Here is a 20,556-nt window from a genome sequence, read left to right on the forward strand (position 1 = left end):
GGCTGGAAGGGCCTAATCCCCACTGTATCTCAATAAATAAATAGTCAGCTGATTGGACGTCATTTCAGAAACTCATGAAGTTTGCCACACAGCCAATCAGAAACAAGATTTCCTCCCTGCATCACAATTGAGTTCCCAAAATGACATCCAATCAGCCAATTGAAAAATATATAAAGGCCAAGCACTCAGAGGACACACCATAATCAACAGGGCACTGGCGATATCTCCTCACATGGTGACAACGCCCAGATTGCAAATGAAGATGGTCAGGAAAGGTACCAATGAGGAAAATTCATATCCGCAAAGTTTTCAAAGATGCTCTCACAGGGTAAAATCCTAAACTGTGAGCCAGTGGAGTATTATTGCATTTTATCAGTGTAATTCATGTCTGAAGGAAAAACTGTAGCCAGCAAGTGGATCATCTTCTCATAGGATCGTCCCTTCAGCATTTTCCCCAGTGCTCCTCAAGTAGCTATTTAACCATTATTTAATTAACTGATGGGCTGCTTTCCTCACTGGGCATTTCTGTCCCTAAATTTAAAAAGGCCTTTATATTTATTTAAAGATACTCACTGTAACAAGCTATTCTGGGCCAGTGGGCCTGAGCCACCCAATTACACCCACGAGACCATGTTGGAAGATGGGAGGAAAGTGAAGCGCCCAAAGGGAAGTTGTGCGGTCAGGGGTAGAACATACAAACTCCTGCCAGACAGCGGCAGATTGAACCTGGATCAACGGCATCATGCTAACCGCCTTGCTACTGTGTCTTATTCAGGTTTTAGCTCAGCATCATTTGGGTATGAAAGGTTCAACTTATGAGGATTGTTTGCTCAACAGGCTTGAAAAATGGGGGGGGGGGGGGGAAATCACATTGAAACCTATCCAATAATGAAAGGCCTAGATCTGGGGTTTCCAACCTTTTGCTGTCATAGAGTAATGCCATATACCCCAGACTGGGGACCCCTGGCCTAGACGAAGTGCATGCGGAGAGGATGTTTCCTACAGTGGGTGAGTCTAGGACCAGAGGGCACTGCTTCAGAATAGCAGGATGTCTGTTTACAAGACATGAGGAGGAATTTCTTTAGCCAGAGCGTTGTGAATCTGAGGAATTCATTGTCAGAAGTAGCTGTATAGGCTAAGTCTTTGGGTATATTTAAAGCAGTTCTTGATTAGTCAGGGCGTGGAAAGGTTAAGGAGAGAAGTTGGGAGACTGGGGTAATCAGTCATTGTGGGATGGTGGAGAAGATTTGGATGGGCTGAACGGCATAATTATACTCCTGTATCCTATAGTCTTATGGGTACAGAACTACATGATCTCATGAGCAGATACCTACATGTATGTCGTAGGTCCCATTTAACAAAGCAGGTCGCTGAGCGTTCGGGTCCTGTAGCATCCCAGTTAGCAAGCCCGTGTTTCGGCTAAGTTTCTGAAAGTCTTTGGACTGAGAGAACTGCACCATATTATGTAAAGCCAGGATCTTGGAGTCCAGATCCGAGTCTTGGCGGGTGCGATTGTGCAGGCCCAGGTGATACTTGCGGAAATGCTTGATCAGATCGGTCGGGTCGTTCCCATAATAGCCATAACCACAAATGTTGCACTTGAAGTCTTGCAGCTCTGGGGTGAGGGGCACGGCCTCGGGGTCGTCAGTCAACTGGTCGGCCTTTGATTTGTCAGGTGCCACGGCCCCGTCCGGGAGCACCTGAGAGTTCTCTGAAGGCGGGGCGCCCAGGGTGAGAGGCGGCTGGTCAGCTGGGTCACCCTGTGGCGGCTGCACCCTCTCGCGCCCAGTGGGCGACGCTTGAGCCGCGTGGTTTAATTCCGAGATCTTCCCAGTCGCGTTGCAGCTCCTGCCATCGCCATCATCTGGTTCTGATCTGCCCGGAGACGTGCAGGCCTCGCAGACTCCGCTAGCAGTCTGAGATGACAGAGCAGGCATATTTCTGTCTGTCACCTCATCTTGCGGGAAGGATGGAACATTTCCTCCCTTCTTGTGGCTTTTATAATTGAAGCCATTCCCTTCGCCCGGTGCGGGGCTTTTCAAGTCGCTTTTGATGCCGGCTACGTCTGCGACACGCAGACAGTGTTCCTCCTTTCTGGCGGACTCTAGTGCATCTTGTTGGCTGTTATGTTCCTGCATGGGGTTCGAGGGTCCTGAGTTTACAAAGGTCTCCTGATTGACGGCACTCTCTGGCTGAGGGACCTGGCAATCCTCACCTTCTCCTTGGCTCACGAGATTTCTCAATGGTGGATTCTTTTTCCGGACCATATCTGTGCAAGAGCAGGCAAAAAAAAAGACGTAAATATCTCTCTTTAGGGTACTGGAACTTTTCATAGTTTGAAAACTCCCGTCATTTCTACTGCTAAGCATTTTGAGCAGTGAAGTACCGATTCTCCTATACCTAAATTAACAGTGTTTCATCATGTTTATCTTGACCCCTTTTTATATCCCTGTTCTGTACATTTTCATCCTAATCGCTTTCTTTATCAACGCTTTGGTTGACACATCCTTGCAATGACGTCTTTATGGACATTCCCGCCCAAGTTTACACGGATGAACCCACTGTCTGGTCTCCGTGTAAGGGAATGACGAATCCAGAAAGTTCTTCATGGAAAGCCAGTGCATCTTTCAGCTTGCATCATTCAAGCCACGGACATCGTGTTTACTTTCGTCCTCCCCTTCTGAAAACTGGAATCGCCGTCTTTTATGTTATGTACTTGTACGAGTCTTAATACAATATCGATAGATAGACACACACACACACAAACACACAATGTTACTCTGTTATTCTCTTAACAGATATGAAATAGAATTGTCACAGCATTGAAATATTCAGTTACTTTTATATTAAAGTAACAGTAGTAAAGTTGTTAAGAGGATAGCATTTTAACATCTCTTATTTTTCTTAAATAAAGTTAAGTAACCGTTACGATAGCAAAGTCTGCGAATATGTTTATCGCAGAATACCGTGCAACACTTGAAACTTTAAATTTTAAAATCGCACTTTCGACCAAAGGTAAAATGCTGCGGACGATTGATAGGTGGGTATTTTGTTTGTGAACAATCATTGTGCTCTTGAAATAAGTGTACTGTCTTTGTTCTGCATTAAGAACTAGAAAAAAGTTTTAGCTTGTTACTTTTTAACTTCTCATAACGGTATTTTCTCTCTTTTTTTGGTGAATAAAACCGATATGATAATCTATCCATTGACTTGACTGTGAGATTGAGTCGCTGCCCCATTCCCCACAACGGCAAGGCTGCCTGTTCAGTGACAAAGATTATGAAAAATAACAGCTACCAGGTACTGTTACTGTAATACTGTACAACAACAGCTACAGTATTTCCGTAAATCCGTGAAACGTGCAGAATACAGTTCGTTGCTCGAGAAAGGGACAGGGTAAAATTCCTTATTCTAGATGACTGATGAAAAAAAAACATCACGTTTAAATAAAGTTAGTGTTGGCTTGGCCTACCTTTTTGGAAAGTGATCTTTCAAAGTTTTGCCCTTCCTGCTGTATACTATTTTTGGTGTAAATTCGTAGTACTGATGATTTTGTTAACACTGAAAAACGTTTATCAACACAGTGAGGAAAAATCGTCAGCAACGAAAAGCGAGCCAATGATTATTCTATATTACGTGCCCTGACAGTAAGCCAGAAACTGTAAATAAAATGGGTAATTCGGTAAAGCACAGCCTTGGAAGAGCGTCACACACCATCTGCTTGAATAAGTTTTATTAGATGAACTGTGACTACCACTGCACACACAAAAAAAAGTTTCCTTAGATTTCAAAAAGGCAAAAGTCACCGTGAGATTGTTTTGTTTTTCAACGGGCATTTCAAATAATTCAATAATCATCCAAATATTTCCACCACACTTCGACCCGTCTTCCAATTCCAGAATTTATATGTTCCAACAACTTTCGAGCCTCTCGTTATGCCGGTGCTAATAAACCTCCCCAGATGGCCTGAACTTAAGCGAATATTCTCTTTAATAATGTGTACAACCAGACACTGATACTGCAGACTGAAAGTCAACAGGGTTAGAATGACAGCCAGACTACTTAGTGGAAATTTACAACGATTCGAGTCCAAACAACGACACTTCCCGTTTTTCCCCCCAATAATTCAATCGCCAACTACCGTTCCGTAATTCTCCTCACTTTCTGCTCACTGTGTATTTTCCTTGCACTGTGTGTATTTACTGTCAGTGCATTCCTTTCGAGTTTGAAGCAAACAGACAGGCCTGCTTATATCCATTCAAACTTAGACGCACATTGCTGACTTGGCCTTGTGAATCTCAGATTGTTCCTAGTCCAGACACCGCCAGTGCAACTAGTCATACTGTCACAATGTAATTAACCCGACTGGACTCCAGTTAAGTGCGAACAAACGATGCCTCCCATATGATGCAACGATGGTATTAGCACAGATATACATACACTCGTGCGTTATTAAATATAGCTTACGGTAACTAACTGCAGCGTTTTTTGGGGCGGGGAGGAATTCCATTAACTGACCATGAGTTATACAAAATCCTCCTCGTTATCATCATGTACCGTGTCTATCAAAATAGGCAGCAGATATTATTAGACAGAACAATTACGAACACGGGAAAATCTGCAGATTCTGGAAATCTGAAGCAACACACTCAAAATGCTGGAGGAACACCACAGGCCGGGCAGCATCAATGGAAAAGAGTAAACAGTCGGCTTTTCAGGTCGAGACCCTTCATCAGAACAATTGTGACCACTTTTTGCAAGATGTAAACTTTTTTTTTGCACAATTCTTCCTGCACTAGATAACAATCAGACGGGGTGCGCGCATCTTTTAGATCCTATTTCCCACCCCCACCTTCACTCACAACTATCATTCAAAGCATTCCAGTATCTCAGCCATTTCGTTATTAATGCAACTCTTTCAGCGACTGTTGAAGTTGAGTACAGATCTCAGTCGTAAATCAATACAAGTTTTTTTTAAATCATTCCACACACGCAAGATTGGCCCGGCGATGCCTGCATCCATTATCTGTTCAAACATTGTATAAACTTGTCATTAATCATAACATCACTTACAATTTTCCTTATAACAGTTATCATTGTCAGCTAACCCACCTATCCATCTCTATAGCTAAGTGCACCGCGCACCAGAACTCTAATGTTCTCCGCCGTAATTGGGAATTTGCTACTGGGGGGTTCTTTCTGAACTATAAATGAATACTCAGCGAGAAGTGATCGCCGTTTGCGAGACAAGAATCGTTAATCTACACGTGTTAGGAACTCGACTGAACAACAGCTTTCCGCAACATTTCCTGTGATAAGGAAACAAAGAGATCAGACTTCAATAGGCTTATGATTCATGTGAATGCAAACGTGACATTCACTTAAAACCGGATTCCGAACAATCCGGGCTCATTCGCGGGAAGGAGACTTCTTCAATTCAGTTGCTCAAAGTTCCCCATACAACTGTAAACTTTATATCAACGCCCGTACCGCCGCCGATAAATGGTACCATGAAACACTTGTAAACCTCTACACTTATAAACGATTTCGCTTTAGCAGTAAACGCTCCGAGGAGTTACTTCACCGCATTATCTCTACTGGTCAGATGTACCTCAGAAGTGACAAAGCTCCTTTTGAGTGTCTTCGATAAGTGATTACATCTGTACTTCTTGATAAGCACAATAGTCCCATTAAATAACTTCGGAAACTTCAGTAACTCCCGGCATAGTTCAGACTAACTTCCCGACAATGGTGCAAATCTCGTGTTAAGCTTGATTCCAAACCTCGGAGAGAAAAAATATTCACCCCCGCTTGGGGAAAGCCAAACAATCCAAATTTCACGTATTTCTAATTTCATCATGAAAACTGAGAAACAATTGCCTGAAAATCTAGGGAGCAGGGGTGGGTAGGAATATGACAATTTTATTTGTCCACACCTAGGGCGAATAAGCACAAGTCAAAACAAAAGTGAGATGTGTCAAAGTTGCACCGAGATGAAACGCGCCAGCAATCACAAGGAGCTTTTAACAGATCTTGCCGGTCACATCCAGCCGGATCAGCAGGAAACATTTTAATAGCATTTTTATCCCACACGTCCTGAACTAACTGGGGCCACATTTTACTGAGTGTGTATAAGAAAATGCAAACGGCCCATTCTGCCCCTGTCAAACGCTACAATTACTTATGTCTGTACTTTCAAAGCTGTACTTGGCATTATATCAGGAGGAGAGAGAAAAAAAAACAGAGAGTCCTAGTCTGGAGAGGTTCAGCCACCGGAGGAAAGTGTCTGGCCACAGACGATATTTAACTCGGCGCGCGCGCGCGCGTACACACACACGCGCGCGCGCACACAGACACACACACACACACACATACACGCGCGCGCGCGCGCACACACACACACACACACACACACACACACACACACACACACACACACACACACACACACACACACACACACACACACACACACACACACGTTTAACACAACTTTAAAGAAAGTTTACTCCAACCCTGTTACTCCCGGGTCCCGTCAGTTGGGCCGCAAAGGACTTTCCACAGTCGGAAAGACTGAGATAGAGTGTAAGGCAAGCAAGTTTACTGTTCGCGTGGAACGTAAAGTAGAATTTAATGTATCTATGTATACAGTACACCGCTTAATCCGGCAAAATGGAAATTAATTAGTCCACTCAGATGTATTTAATCGAGGTTACCTCGGCCACGTCACTCACAAACTTTCTTAGCGCTGTAGAAACATTTGGATCCAGATCTTTCACTCTAACATCTCTTACTGAAAATACACTTCTAACACCATCCATTTCCCTGTTGCCACTTTCCCGCTAAGCAGCCAGCACGACAGCAGCAAAAAAAAAGACAAAACCCGGAGAAGATCCCAAACGTACTTGAAATCATCGTTTCCTCTGGTAAACTTGACCCCAAAGGCTACTGGAGGCTACTGTCACGTACGAGGAACCATTTCTCATGCCTGTTCAAGTGACCTCCCGACCCAACAAGTACGGGAAATGGGAATGCATGTGAAATCTGAGAAGTCTGCCGCTTTCTTTTTTTTTAAAAAGAGGCAGAGATCTCTTGTTGACTGCACAAAACTGCAAACATTATCTTAATAAATAAACGCAAATATCAAACGAGCGAGCCGGCGGCTGCCCACACACACAAACATAGCCTGTGCAAAGAGAATCGGGAAAATCGGGAGGAGATCTTTGTTCTTTAAATCTCGGGGCTGGTTGTCGCCCTCTCTCTCTCTCTCTCCCTCCCTCTCTCTCTCTCTCCTCTCTCTCCTCTCTCTCTCGCTCTCTCTCTCGCTCTCTCTCTCTCTCTCTCTCTCTCTCTCTCTCTCTCTCTCTCTCTCTCTCTCTCTCTCTCTCTCTCTCTCTACCTGTTGATTAGATGGCAATAATCTTTGCAGCTGGAAAGATGATGGAGCTTTGGTGAGAGCCATGAACCGTCTGAGTTTTTTTTTGCAGTGTGAGATTTTTGAGAGAGAGAGAGAGAGAGAGAGAGAGAGAGAGAGAGAGAGAGAGAGAGAGAGAGAGGCAGACAGACAGACAGAGAAAAGGAGAGAGGCGCGGGCTGAGCCGGTTTTTCAAACGCACTGCCTGGGTCCGTCTGCGGGGGATGTGTGTGTGTGTGTGTGTGTGTGTGTGTGTGTGTGTGTGTGTGTGTGTGTGTGTGTGTGTGTGTGTGTGTGTGTGTGTGTGTTTGTGTGTGTGTGTGTGTGTGTGTGTGTGTGTGTGTGTGTGTGTGGTTAATATGTCGGAGAGAAAGGGGCTCCAGTTCAACCCGGCCTTTATCACAAATGTTATCGCTTGTCAGGACCCCGACTTCAAGCATTACGTCATTTTCAAGACACCATTCAGCGCTAATACAAACAGCGGACATGCCTTTGCTATCGCGCCGCCCCACAACACATACACACCAGCAATCGGCTGCGATCATCGCCATCGGGCCTCTTCGCTCTCTCTCTCTCTCTCTCTCTCTCTCTCTCTCTCGCTCTCTCTCCCTCTCTCTCTTTCTCTTTACATTGAAAGCAGCCTTCCCGGGAAATACTTGTTTGTTTTTTTTCCTCTCTTGTGCGGGGTGGGGGAGTGATCTTTTATTCCCCCCCCCTCCCTCTCTCTGTCTGTCGGGCAAGGGGGCGCCACACACTTCACTCGGCCGATTGAAAGAATCGCCTTCCGAGCACAGAGAGAGAGAGAGAGAGAGAGAGAGAGAGAGAGCAGAGACGGCCGAGCTTGCTGCAAGAAAGCTGTTGGCGGGTTATCTGTGTGGAAATCACGTCTGAACAGTTGCTCATGGGGAAGATCTTGCCCACAAGAAAAGGAGCATTGTTCTCAACTTAAGCGTTTACCTTTTTCCCCCTCTCCCTCTTGTCGCTGGGCTGCTCAACTCTTTTCTCACCAGAGTGAACGCAGCTTTAAGGGAAAAAATTGCATGATTTTTAATTGGGAAAGCCTAGTGTTGAATATCTGCGCTGGAATTAATTAGTGTAAATATAAACCCGTTTAATGCAACTTCTGATTAGGTAACTTAACTGCCCGCCCACTTTACCATTCAACGCTTCATCTCCCGGTAAGGCCACTTCTGTCGGAGGCACAAGTTCGTTTGTTTGTTCCCTCTTTCGTTCTCGTTCTCTATCAAAAGTAGAGTTGATCTTATCTGAGTCTGCGAGGGACCAGTATCTCCTCGTTGTCCAGAGTAAGGCGATTACAAAGGTGCAGACTCCGCTGCCTTCCAGTGAGTGTCCTGCCGTGTCATCTGAGCGAGGCTGCTCAGTGAAGCTTCGCTGAGCGTTAACACTGGCGAGACAGTCAGTGTCTGTACCCCAGTCTGTGTCCGTGTGTACTATCGTGTCTGTAATGCAGCCGCTTTCCTTCTGATGTCAGAGCGCTTCCAAGTCTTCAACACGAGGACCCATTACAAAATATGACTTCACTGTATAAATTCTGTACTAGTTTTTAAAAATATCTTACAGAACCTAGCTTTCGGAACCATTGTCAAAATAAGCATTTTAATTAATTTATGTAAGTGAGCTTATCTTAAAGTCCTGACGAGCTGTATAATCTTCAACCTGGTATTTGGAGTCATGTGAAAAAAGTAACATATTTTCCCAAAAGTTGTAGCCCCTATTGGAGGGAAACCAGCCTTCTCACCATGGACTGTGTGTACACTTCTCGCTACTTCGGTAAAGCAGCCAGCATAAAGATCCCACCCACCCCGGACATTCTCTCTTCCCACCCCACCCCCACCCAGCGGAAGATACAAAAGCCTGAAAACACGAACCAAGGGCAGATTCAATCTTACTGCGACAAGTTAGTAAAATGCCTAGTGCCATAAGATGGACTCTTGACCTCACAGTCTACATCGCACCTTACCGTCTACACATTCTCTCTAACTGTGTCATTTTATTCTCCACTCTGTTATTGTTTTACCTTGTTCTACTTCGATGCACTGCTGTAATGTACAAGGCAAGTTTTCAGTGCCATCTGACAATAATAAACTAATTTATCATTTTCCCCCTTCAGGATGTAGAGTCATAGAAAAATACAGCACAAAAACAGGCCCTTTCACCTATCTAGTCCATGCTGAAACATTTAAACAGACTACTTCTCGCAATCTCCACCCAACTATAACCCTCCGTACCCCTACCATCCATAAACCTATCCAAACTTCTCTTAAACATTGAAATCTAGCTCATGTACACCTTTTGCACTGGCAGCTGGTTCCACACTCTCACCACCCTCTGTGAAGACATTCCCCTTAAACTTTTCACCTTTCACCCTTAACCTCTAGTTGTAGTCCCACCCAACCTCAGTGGAAGGCTAATCCTATTAGAGTCATAGAACACTACAACACAGAGCCAGGCTCTTCATCCTATCTAATCTGTGCCAGACTGTTGTTCTGCCTCGTCCCGTCAACCCCACATCTGGACCATAGCCCTTTACACGCCTCCTGTCAGGAAGGCACTGTCACCTGTGAGTCCTGAAGCTGTTTGGAGCCAGTCCACAAACACTGAAGCCAGCGATGTCTTGAATTTGACCAGCCAAATACTGCTGTCTTTGAACTGTTCCCTGTATTTCTTTGCGATTCTCCTTTCTTAAACAAACTTCTTGTTTTGTTTCTCTTCATTCTTAATATTTCACTTGATTCTTAAGCCATTCTCCAATTTTCCCCTCATTGGCATTCTGTTAATTATCAGCAGGCAAATACAGGCTTGTACAGAATGAGAAGCAAATCCAAACTGACTGTGGTTAAATAACTCCATGCAAACGCATGTGACAGATAAACTTGCTGAGTCATATATTTTAAATATATACGCCCTTTATGAAGTGATTTTCAAAAATCTAACACGTGAAAGCAACATCACCATCGTGTCACAAAATTGGCTAAAGAAATCAAAGTTCTGAGCGCATTATTCAGCCAAATAATTGTGTCTGCTTTCAGATAAAATATTCAGTTGTATTGCTTGTACAGTCAGGTGGAATTCATGATCTGTTTACTTTCCAATGTGTTTCTGCAATAAAACCAGTGAGAAATGTTGATTTTGTGATTAGGGAGATAAAGAATTAAGTCTGAGGACTGCTTTCTCCTTTCCAGAGTTAAGTGATGTTCTCACAATATTAGCATCAACCCATAAGAATGAAAATGTGCTCAATTCTGGCCAACTCATTACAGGAAAGATGTGGACGCTTCAGAGAGGGTGCAGAGGAGATTTACCAAGATGCTGCCTGTACAGCCGTCAAGTTTATTGTCATTTAACTATATACATGTCTACCGTCAAACAAAACAATGTTTCTCCAGACCAGAGTATAAAGCACGGTGGTACACAGAACACACAATTTGACACATAATGACTTAGGAAAGTGAGAATTAAATCTACAAATGAATTATGCATAAACAAACAAATTAGAGTGCAGAGCTTAAATATTGTAGGATACAGTAAAAATTAGCCAGTGACTCTTGAATGCAATGTGGCAGGGAGTTCAGAAGCCTAATGGCCTAATGAACGCTCCTGATAAGTGTTCCCGTTACATGGTAGGGAGACCCATATGATCCCTTGGCTGCTCTCACAGTCCTTTAGAGGGACTTTCAGTCCGATGCTCAGCTGCTCCCATACCAAACGGAGGTACAGCTTGTCAGGCCGCTTTCAATGGTGCTCCTGTACAATTCAGTTAAGATGGGGGAGCCTCATTTCCCTCAGTCTCCTAAGAGAACATCTCTCATGAGGGTAGCTTGAGAGAACTGGGGCTTTTCCCTCTGGAGTGAAGGAGGATGAGCCATGATGTGATTGAAGTGTTACCAGATAATAAGAGATATAGATCGAGTGGAGGGCCAGAGACAATATTTCCTGGGTGGAAATGGCTATTACCGGGGAGCATAATTTTAAGGTGATTGGAGGAAAGTATAGGAGAGGATGTCAGAGATAAGTTTCACTTTAGAATATTGTGACTCTCACCACAGAGTGGTGGGTACATGGAACATGCTGCTGGGATGGTGGTAGAGGCAGATACATAAGTGTTTTTTTAAAGCTTCTAGATAGGCATATGGATGATAGGAAAATACAGGGGTACATAGGAGGGATGTATTAGATTGATGTTAGAGTAGGTTAAATTTCGGCGCAGTAAAGGGCTTGTTTGTTTGTTGTGTATCATGTCGAATGACCTGAGTGATTAGGGTCTTTCCATGACCACGATTCTTAACCCTCTCAACCCCATTCTCCTGCCTTCTCCCTGTAAACTTTGACACCCTTACTAATCAAGAACATTTCAACCTTCACCTTAAATATACCCAAATGGCTTGGCCTCCACAGCCCCCTGTGCCAATGAATTCCATAGAATCACCTCTGGCTAAAGAAATTCCTCCTCAGCCATGATAGAACAGAATAGAATTACACAATGCATCGTTATCTCTTAAATAGTATGCAGATACAAAGAATTTGTTTTAGCTATGAACATTCTACTTATTCTACTTTTAGAAGTTTTCACTTAAAAAAAACATTTTATTGCAAGTTCCTCTGTTGTGTCAGTGCGTATTTCCAAAATTGCATATTATGCAACACTTTCAGCATTCACCGTTATTGTCTGAAGCAAATGACCTTGTCGTTTTCACCTTCTGATGTTACAACCTGTACTGGAATTAACCTGTAATTTCTGTCCTCCCCCAGTATACATCCATTGTTTATAATTACAAGCTTCCCCTTCATTTGTGTAGTCAACTCATTGTGACATAACACCAGCCATTCAAAATGCTATAAATATAGAAAATGATAGATTGGTGGGGATACATTATGAAGCAATGGTTTTGCGTGCTAAAAGTAGTGATATAGTTAATCCAAGGTTTAATCTCAAACCAGTTGATCTCACACAGAATGATTGCAGAGATACAGCAACTGCCCTTAATGTCTCCAAGCTAGGGCGGGGGAAAATCCATCAGGGTTACTGCCCTAACGATTAATCACAATACAATAGCTTCTTTTGAAACTGAACAAGGACATGTGATATTAAATCAAGACACAGGCCATTCAGCCTTTATGCCAGTCTCTCCCATTCACTTAGGTTGATCTTCCACCCTAGTGATTCTTTCCTGTACTAATACCAGATCCCTTTACTTCCTTAATATCCATAAAACTCCCCAGCATTGGAAGTATCTTCAAAAGGTGATGCCTCAAAAAGGCGGCATCCATCATTAAGGACACCCTTGTCCAGGACATGCCCTCTTCTTAATACTATCATCAGAGAGGAGGTACAGGAGCCCAAGGACACACACTCAATGTTTCAGAAACAAAAGAAAAGTCTGCAGATGCTGGAAATCAAAGCAACACACACAAAATGCTGGAGGAACTCTGCAGGCCAGGCAGCATTTATGGAAAACATTGACTTTTCAGACCGAGACCTTTCAACAGGGCTCAACATTTTAGGAACAGCTCCTTCACCTCTTTCCTTCCATCAGGTTTTTAAATGAACGATGAACTAACTCATGAACAGTACCTCACTATTTTTGTTCTCGTTTTGCATTACTTATATATATAGGAATAAGAATATGGGAAGATATGGGAATATTCACTGCTGTTTCTGTAACAATATTTTTTTGACCAGTCAGGGTTGTCAGCCCTGAGCTGAAACCCTGAACCTGGAAGACTGGTGGACCACTCTTAGTCTGGCCTCCCTCCATCCTTTGACCTCTCTGGCATGGGTGACCCTACTAAGAGCCAAAGCATAAAGCCCTGACTCCAGGCAACATCGCTCTCTAGGTCATTGAGGCACGCAAGCCTCCGAACCCTAGGACAATATTGTGGTCCTCTTGGTGGATATATATATATATATATATCACTTCCTAAGGTTGTCATAGTGGGAATAAGCTCCCACTATCTATAAAGTGCTCCAAATGGTGTACAAATCTAACAGCCTCTGACAACCAAGTTAAACTCTTGGCCTTCATGTGTAGCTTAGCTGCTAAGCCCGGCGGAACTGTTTCTACTGACAAGAGAAGGGGCAAAGGCGGATTACTGGCGCCTCAAAACCAGCTGCTTTCGGCAGGTGGGGCTCATCAGCCTTGGACAGCACCTTGCCTAGGAGAAGGAATACTCTGATTTTAAACCTCCGCTGCCTTGCGGCCATACCCACCCACGGGAAAGGCTTCGGGAGTAAACCCAGAGGAAGAAATCTGGAGCCGGGATCCCTAATGCAGTTTGATGTTGTTTACAACTTCACTCTGGCAGCCTCTGTGACAACACTGGAGCCAAGCTGTATTGGCGCTTGCCCTTCCCTTTGACTTCATCAGTGACGTGGAGAGGGGGAACCCGCTGCACGGGCAACAGCCGGTTCTTCAAAGCTTCCCGCCCAGGCTCGCACCCTGGAGAGGACAGAGTCCACCAGAGGGGCAAACCCATGATCCCCTGGGGTTGACGGCTGCCTACTGCTGCATATATTTCTTATTGTTATTTATAGTGCTTTTTATTTATTCCTGCTGCAAAACAACAAATTTCATGACATAGTTAGTGATATTAAACCTGATTTTGATTCTGATTTGGAAAACTACCCACCTCTGTCTCGAATACATTCAGCAGCTGAGCCTCGACAGCCCTCTTGACTTGAGAAATCCCAACATTTATTACTCTTTTTTCTCCTCTCTGCCTTGAACGATCACCTTATTTTGAGACCAGGACCCTTAATCTAGACAGCCCAGCCCGAGTAACAAGGATCAAGGACCAACGTTATTCACATAAATTAGGAATTTATTGTGTATGACATACAACAAAAACACCATTTGTCAATGATAAAGAATAAGAATTATATAAAAAATAAAGTTAAAGTATAGATAGGGAATAAAATGTGCATGAATACATAAACACTACAATATATTTACAATCAAGATGTACAAAAAAGCTGAATGAACTCAGCAGGTCAGGCAGCATCCGTTGAAAGAAGCAGTCAACGTTTCGGGTCGAGTCCCTTCGTCAGGACTCCAAAATGAGTCTACGGAAAAGAGTAAACAGTCGACTTTTCAGACCGAGACCTTTCAACAGGGGTCAACATCTTAGGAACAGCTCCTTCACCTCTTTCCCTCCATTCGTTCATTTCCAGTCTATGTCTTGACCCAAAACGTTGACTGGTTCTTTCAACGGATGCTGCCCGACCTGCTGAGTTCATCCAGCTTTTTTGTACGTCTTGATTTGACCACAGCATCTGCAGTGTACTTTGTGTTTACTTTGTGTTGTGTTTAAGATATTTACAATGCTTGATTTCAATGTTTAAGAGAAGTTTAAACAGGTAAATGGATGGTAGGGGTATGGAGGGTTTCCAGTACACATCAATGGGAGTAGGCAGTTTAAATGGCTTGGTATGGACTAGAGGGGCCAAAGGGCCTGTTTCTGTGATGTTCTATTCTATGGCTCTATATCTCTATGTAAACAATATTATAAAAATTGGTTTCAAGCGTTGACAGTCCAGTGCAATGACAGGAGGAATAGACGAGGGGAATGGGGGGGGGGATAATCTTTTAAGCCTTGTAATAATTTTATATGCTTCAGTTAGATAACCCCTCATTCATGGAAACTCAAAGTGATGTAAGGACAGTCTGTGGTGTATCTTGTCTTATGTCAAACACCCACACAACCTGTTTTACTTCCTGTATTGCAAGTATACCCCCCCTGCACAAAAGGAGACCGATGATCTAAGTGAAATCTCACGAGGGCTTTGCCTAATTGTAGTACGCAATTATTGTCAGTGTCAGGTAATGCTAGGGTTAGGGTCAGCAGAGATGTCTCCATGGCTGAATAACTCATTGATGATCATATTCTATCTTGGATCGTGGGTTGAATTCCACGCCGATGAAAGCCGCCATCATTAGCAAAGCAAAGGACAAGTATTGCAAAACCACATGTTGTCATTTATTTAGAGGTAACTGTTCTCCAGTCCATTAGTCATGCAGCTAATTATTCATACACCAAAAAAAGAAATCCCTGGCTGGTGTATGAAGTGAAAAGTAAACCTGGCAGAGGATTGCACTAATGAACCGAGGACAATGGCAGCAATAAAAAAAAGCAAGATTCCTGAGCCTGTTCCTCATAGTCTGTCAACGAGCAACTGAGCATTCAAAAGATGTCCAGTCTGCATCACAGCTGGCATCGTTTTTTCAAAGCCGTGGAAATCATCTACTGTATATAAATGGGTATTAGGAACTACAATTCTATTTATTCGGCTGCGGAGGCCAATTCATTGGGTATATTTAAGGCAGAGGTTGATAGATTCTTGACTAGTCAGGGCATGAAGGGACACAGGGAAAAGGCAGGAGATTGGGGCTGAGAAGGAAATGGATTAGCCATGATGAAATGGCGGAGCAGACGTGATAGGCCAAGTGGCCTAATTCTGCTCCTATATCTTATGATCATATTCCAGTATCTTGAAATACAACCACAGAATATTTCTGCCAGCTTTTATATTATTTGATCTATTTAAAATCAAAATATTGTGGCTAAGTTTTCACTCTTTCTACAGTACTAGCTCTCTCAACCGAAGTATTTAAGTGAGCATTACCACAACATTACATAGATACAGTGACCACTTTATTAGGTACATCTACACAAAGCTCATTAATACAAACATTTAATCAGCCAATCATCTGGCAGCAACTCAATACATAAAAGCATGCAGACGCTGTCAGAAGTTCAGTTGTTATTCAGACTAAACATCAGAATGAGGAAGAAATGTGATCTAAGAGACTTTGACTGTGGAGTGATCTTTGGTGTCAAGCAGGGTAGTTTGACTAACTCAGAAACTGCTTAACTCATAGAGACATAGAAAACCTATGGCACAATACAGGCCCTTCAGCCCACAAAGTTGTGCTGAACATGTCCCTAACTTAGAAATTACTAGGCTTACCCATAGCCCTCTATTTTCCTAAGCACCATGTACCTATCCAAAAGTCGCTTAAAAGACCCTATCATATCTGCCTCCACCACCGTTGCTGGCAACCCATTCCACTCTCTCACCACTCTCTGAGTAAAAAATTTACCCCTGACATCTCCACTGTACCCACTCCCCAGCACCTTAAACCTGTGTCCTCTTGTGGCAGCCATTTCAGCCCTGGAATTCTCCTGGGATTTCCACGCACAACTCTCTCTATAGTTTATGGAGAATGGTGCAAAAAAGAAAAGATCCATTGAGCAGTAGTTCTGTGGGCAAAAATGCCTTGTCAATGAGAGAAGTCACAGAAGGATGGCCTGACAGGAAGGTGACAGTAACTCAGATAGCCACACATTACAACAGTGGTGTGCAGAAGAGCATCTCTGAATGCACAACATGTTCATCCTTGACGTGGGCAGACTACAGCAGCAGAAGACCACACCGGCTTCCACTTCAGTACCTTGTAAAGTGGTTGCTGAGTATTTATTACACAACAAACAAACAAAGCACATGTTTCGGTCAACACAGCATTTTTAAAACTTATTTATTGAGGTACAGTGCAGAATAGGCCTACCTGAACCTTTGAGCCATGCTGCCCAGCAATCCCCCAATTTAATCCCAGCCTATTCACGGGACAATTTACAGTGACTAATTAATGTACCAACCGGTAAGTCCTTGGACAGTGGGAGGAAAGCCACATGATCACAGGGGGAATGTACAAACCCTTGACAGGCAACATTGGGCTTATACTCCACTCTAGCCTCATCTTCTCTCAACTAAATCTATCAAAATAGCTCTCTATTTCCTTCTCAGTTGCCATTTATGAGGGAGGATTCAAGCGAAAAGCGTAGGTAAGTGCAGACAACTTCTGCATTCTCACCACCCTTTGGTTTTCAGAATTCCCTGTAGGAGTTCCTAACAGTAATCTTATAATGATTGTGTACAAAGTTGTGGACATTGAGGAATGCAGTAGAACAGAGTGATCTAGGAATAATGGTGCAAAGTTCCCTGAAGGTGTAATCTCATGTGGATAGGGTGGTGAAGAAAGCTTTTGGTATGTTGGCCTTTATAAATCAGAGCATTAAATATAGGAGTTGGGATGGATGTAATGTTAAACTTGTACAAGGCATTAGTAAGGCCAAATTTGGAGTACTGTGTACAGTTCTGGTCACTGAATTATAGGAAAGATGTCACCAAAATAGAGAGAGTACAGAGAAGATTTATTAGAATGTTACCTGGGTTTCAGCACCTAAGTTACAGGGAAAGGTTGAACAAGTTAGGTCTTTATTCTTTGGAGCGTAGAAGGTTGAGGGGGGACTTGATAGAGGTATTTAAAATTATGAGGGGGATAGATAGAGTTGACGTGGTTACGCTTTTTCCATTGAGAGTAAGGGAGGTTCAAACAAGAGGACTCGATGTCCTTTGAGGGACAAAAGTTTAGGGGGAACATGAGGGGGCAGTTCTTTACTCAGAGAGTGGTAGCCGTGTAGAATGAGCTTCCAGTAGAAGTGGTAAAGGTAGGTTCGATATTGTCATTTAAAGTAAAATTGGATAGGTATATGGACAGGAAAGGAATGGAGGGTTATGGGCTGAGTGCAGGTCAGTGGGACTAAGTGAGAGTAAGTGTTCAGCACGGTCTAGAAGGGCTGAGATGGCCTGTTTCCGTGCTGTAATTGTATCATGGTTATGTGATGACCTCTTTATGTACTTTCTCACAACTGGAGACCTTCTTTGCGAATATCTATAGATCCACTGGGGTAGACAAAGGCTCAATATCTGCATGTCTGTGTGTGAATCTAATTTACCAGGATCCTGTCTGTATGAGACAGCACATCTTCTGAGGGTAGGTTGAGCAAGCTAAAGCTATGATGTTCTATGTGCTATGTTCTATTATTGTACTGTAAGATACCTCATTGAAGGTATTTTTAAAAAATCAGATGATTACATTATCTATATTGCCATTATCTGCTTTCCATGTTGCCTCCTCAAAATCTTCAAAAAATATTCAAAAATTTTGGAACAAAATGAACAAACCTGACATGATTTTATAGAATGGAGTGGGATTCCCCACTAGGATTCTCCACAACCTACTTCTCTGTAAATCTAAAGTATTCGTTGTCTCAAGATAGTTTCTTGTCCAGTATTTCCTTAAAATTCCAAGAGAAGATTTGGATCGAGGAGTTCGGCTCAATGAGAGCATGAATCTGGTATTATCAGGCACACAAAAATTTTATAAATTAATATTACTTTTAGTACTCATTCTTCCCGCAAACTCTCAAATCATAGCTAGCATTTTAAATACGATCCATCTAAAAACTATTCAGAAAGGAGCCTTCAAGTTAGACCAACACAGACAATGACTCTTGTGGAATCAATATCAGAAGAGTGATTATTTATCACTCTGCCACTCAATAGGAGCATTGATTTTAGAATTTGAATCCCATGCTTTCATCCAGCTATTTGCTCCTATTACGCTTGACCTTGCTTCATTCTTTGGTGTTCTACTATGGCCCTGTTAATGAAGTTAAGAAAGTTTGTCCTCAAATAGCACTTTGCAAAACATTTCTTAATGCTTTACAGCCAATGAAGAATCTTTCTGAACACCAGACACTATTTGAATCCCACCCACTTGTATGCAAGACGATAAGACCTTAAAGTACAGCAGCAGAAATAGGGCATTGGGCCCATCGGGTTCGCTCCACCATTCAGTCATGTCCAATATATTATCCTTCTCAACATTGGGCGCCCTTACTAATCAACAACCTCTGTTTTAAATATGCCTAATGACTTGACTTCCACAGCTGTTTGGGGCAATGAATTCCACAGATTCACCACCCTCTGGCTAAAGAAATTCCTCCTCGCCTTGGCAGAATGAAGGAGAATCTCATTGAAACCTATGAAATATTGAAAGGGTAGGGTGGATGTGATGTTTCCTTTGGTGGGGCTATCTTGAAGCAGAGGGCACAGCCTCACAATAGAGGGACATCTATTTAGAACAGAGATGAGGATACAGGCAGCTGTGGAGATCAGATCACTGAGTGCATTTAAGGTGGAGGTTGATGGGTTCTTGATTTGTCAGGGTATGAATGATTATGGGGAGAAGGCAGGAGAATGGAGTTGAGAGGGAAATGGGTTGAATGGCTTAATTCTGCTCCCATGTTTTATGGTCTTTTGAACCTATGGTTTTATTCTGAGGCTGTGCCCCTTGATCCTAGACTCACCCATTATTGGAAATATCCTCTCCATGTGGACTACTATTAGAAAAATACCAACAGCTAAATAATATGTTGTTATAATGCTATTAAGGAATACACATTGGGTAAGGCAGAAATGATATAAGACCCACTTTTTCAAAAGGACGTAATAAGCATTCAAGAGGACAGACCGAGCCTCTGTCTAACATTTTATCTGAAGGACAGTCCATCAGGATTGCAACAGAATTTTCACAAGATGCTTGAGCTCAAGTCTCTGGAGGAAGATATGAACTAATAATCTTATGAGTCAGAGATAGAATTGGTACCAGCTTGGTACTTGGGATCTCCTTATATTCAAGAAAAAGCCAAGGCTGGATCAAGAAAACATATTCAGGTTTGCATAAGCAAGACTTAGAGAGAAGGCAGAGGAAATCTACCAGGATGCTACCTGGATTAGAGAGCATGTCTTACGAGGACAGGCTGAGCGAACTTGGGCTATCCTCTCTGAAGTTCAGGAAGATGAGAGTGACCTGATAGAGGTGCACAAGATGATAAGAGGCATAAATAGCCATGGACCATTTCCCATGGTGGAAATGGCTAATACCAGGTGATTGGAGGAAGGTGTTGGTGGGATATCAGAGGTAAGTTTTTTTATACAGAGAGTGGTGAGTGCCAGGTGTGGTGGTAGAAGCAGGTACATGAGGGGCATCTAAGAAACTGAGGTAGAAAGATAGATGGTAGAAAAATAAGACATAAGACTATATGATAAAGGATCATATTAGGCTATTTGGCCCATCAAGTCTGCTCCACTGTTTCATCATGACTGATTTATTATCCCTCTCAATCCCATTCTCCTGCCTTCTCCCCGTAACCTTTGACACCCTGAATAAATGGAGGGCTATGCAGGAGGAAAGGATTTTAGAGTAGGGTGTAAGTTC

General features: G+C 43.0%; 1 protein-coding gene and 1 long non-coding RNA gene across 5 annotated transcripts in view; one reads left to right on the forward strand and one right to left on the reverse strand.

The window, feature by feature from the left end:
* Positions 1–8,153, reverse strand: part of trps1 (trichorhinophalangeal syndrome I) — a 279,158-nt gene extending 271,005 nt beyond the window's left edge. Inside the window, exons 1-2 of one of the 3 annotated variants that reach the window (XM_059984022.1) lie at positions 7,940–8,153; positions 1,335–2,269 (exon numbers count right to left, since the gene is read on the reverse strand). In XM_059984022.1, coding sequence (XP_059840005.1) covers positions 1,335–2,267 — 933 coding nt within the window. In that variant the 5' untranslated portion in view covers positions 2,268–2,269; positions 7,940–8,153. Of the gene's footprint in view, positions 1–1,334; positions 2,270–6,905; positions 7,010–7,399; positions 7,912–7,939 lie in introns of those variants that run through there. The other 2 variants (XM_059984014.1, XM_059984005.1) reach the window with 2 other exon arrangements.
* The window catches only part of LOC132401803 (uncharacterized), a 79,391-nt gene that overhangs the window by 3,546 nt on the left and 55,289 nt on the right, over positions 1–20,556 (forward strand). The window contains exon 1 of one of the 2 annotated variants that reach the window (XR_009514718.1): positions 8,580–8,592. The exons of the other annotated variant lie outside the window; for it this stretch is intronic. This is a non-coding gene — a long non-coding RNA (uncharacterized LOC132401803). Of the gene's footprint in view, positions 1–8,579; positions 8,593–20,556 lie in introns of those variants that run through there. 2 annotated transcript variants of the gene reach the window in all.

The sequence above is a fragment of the Hypanus sabinus genome, chromosome 1 (assembly GCF_030144855.1).
Source record: "Hypanus sabinus isolate sHypSab1 chromosome 1, sHypSab1.hap1, whole genome shotgun sequence".
Taxonomy (NCBI): domain Eukaryota; kingdom Metazoa; phylum Chordata; class Chondrichthyes; order Myliobatiformes; family Dasyatidae; genus Hypanus; species Hypanus sabinus.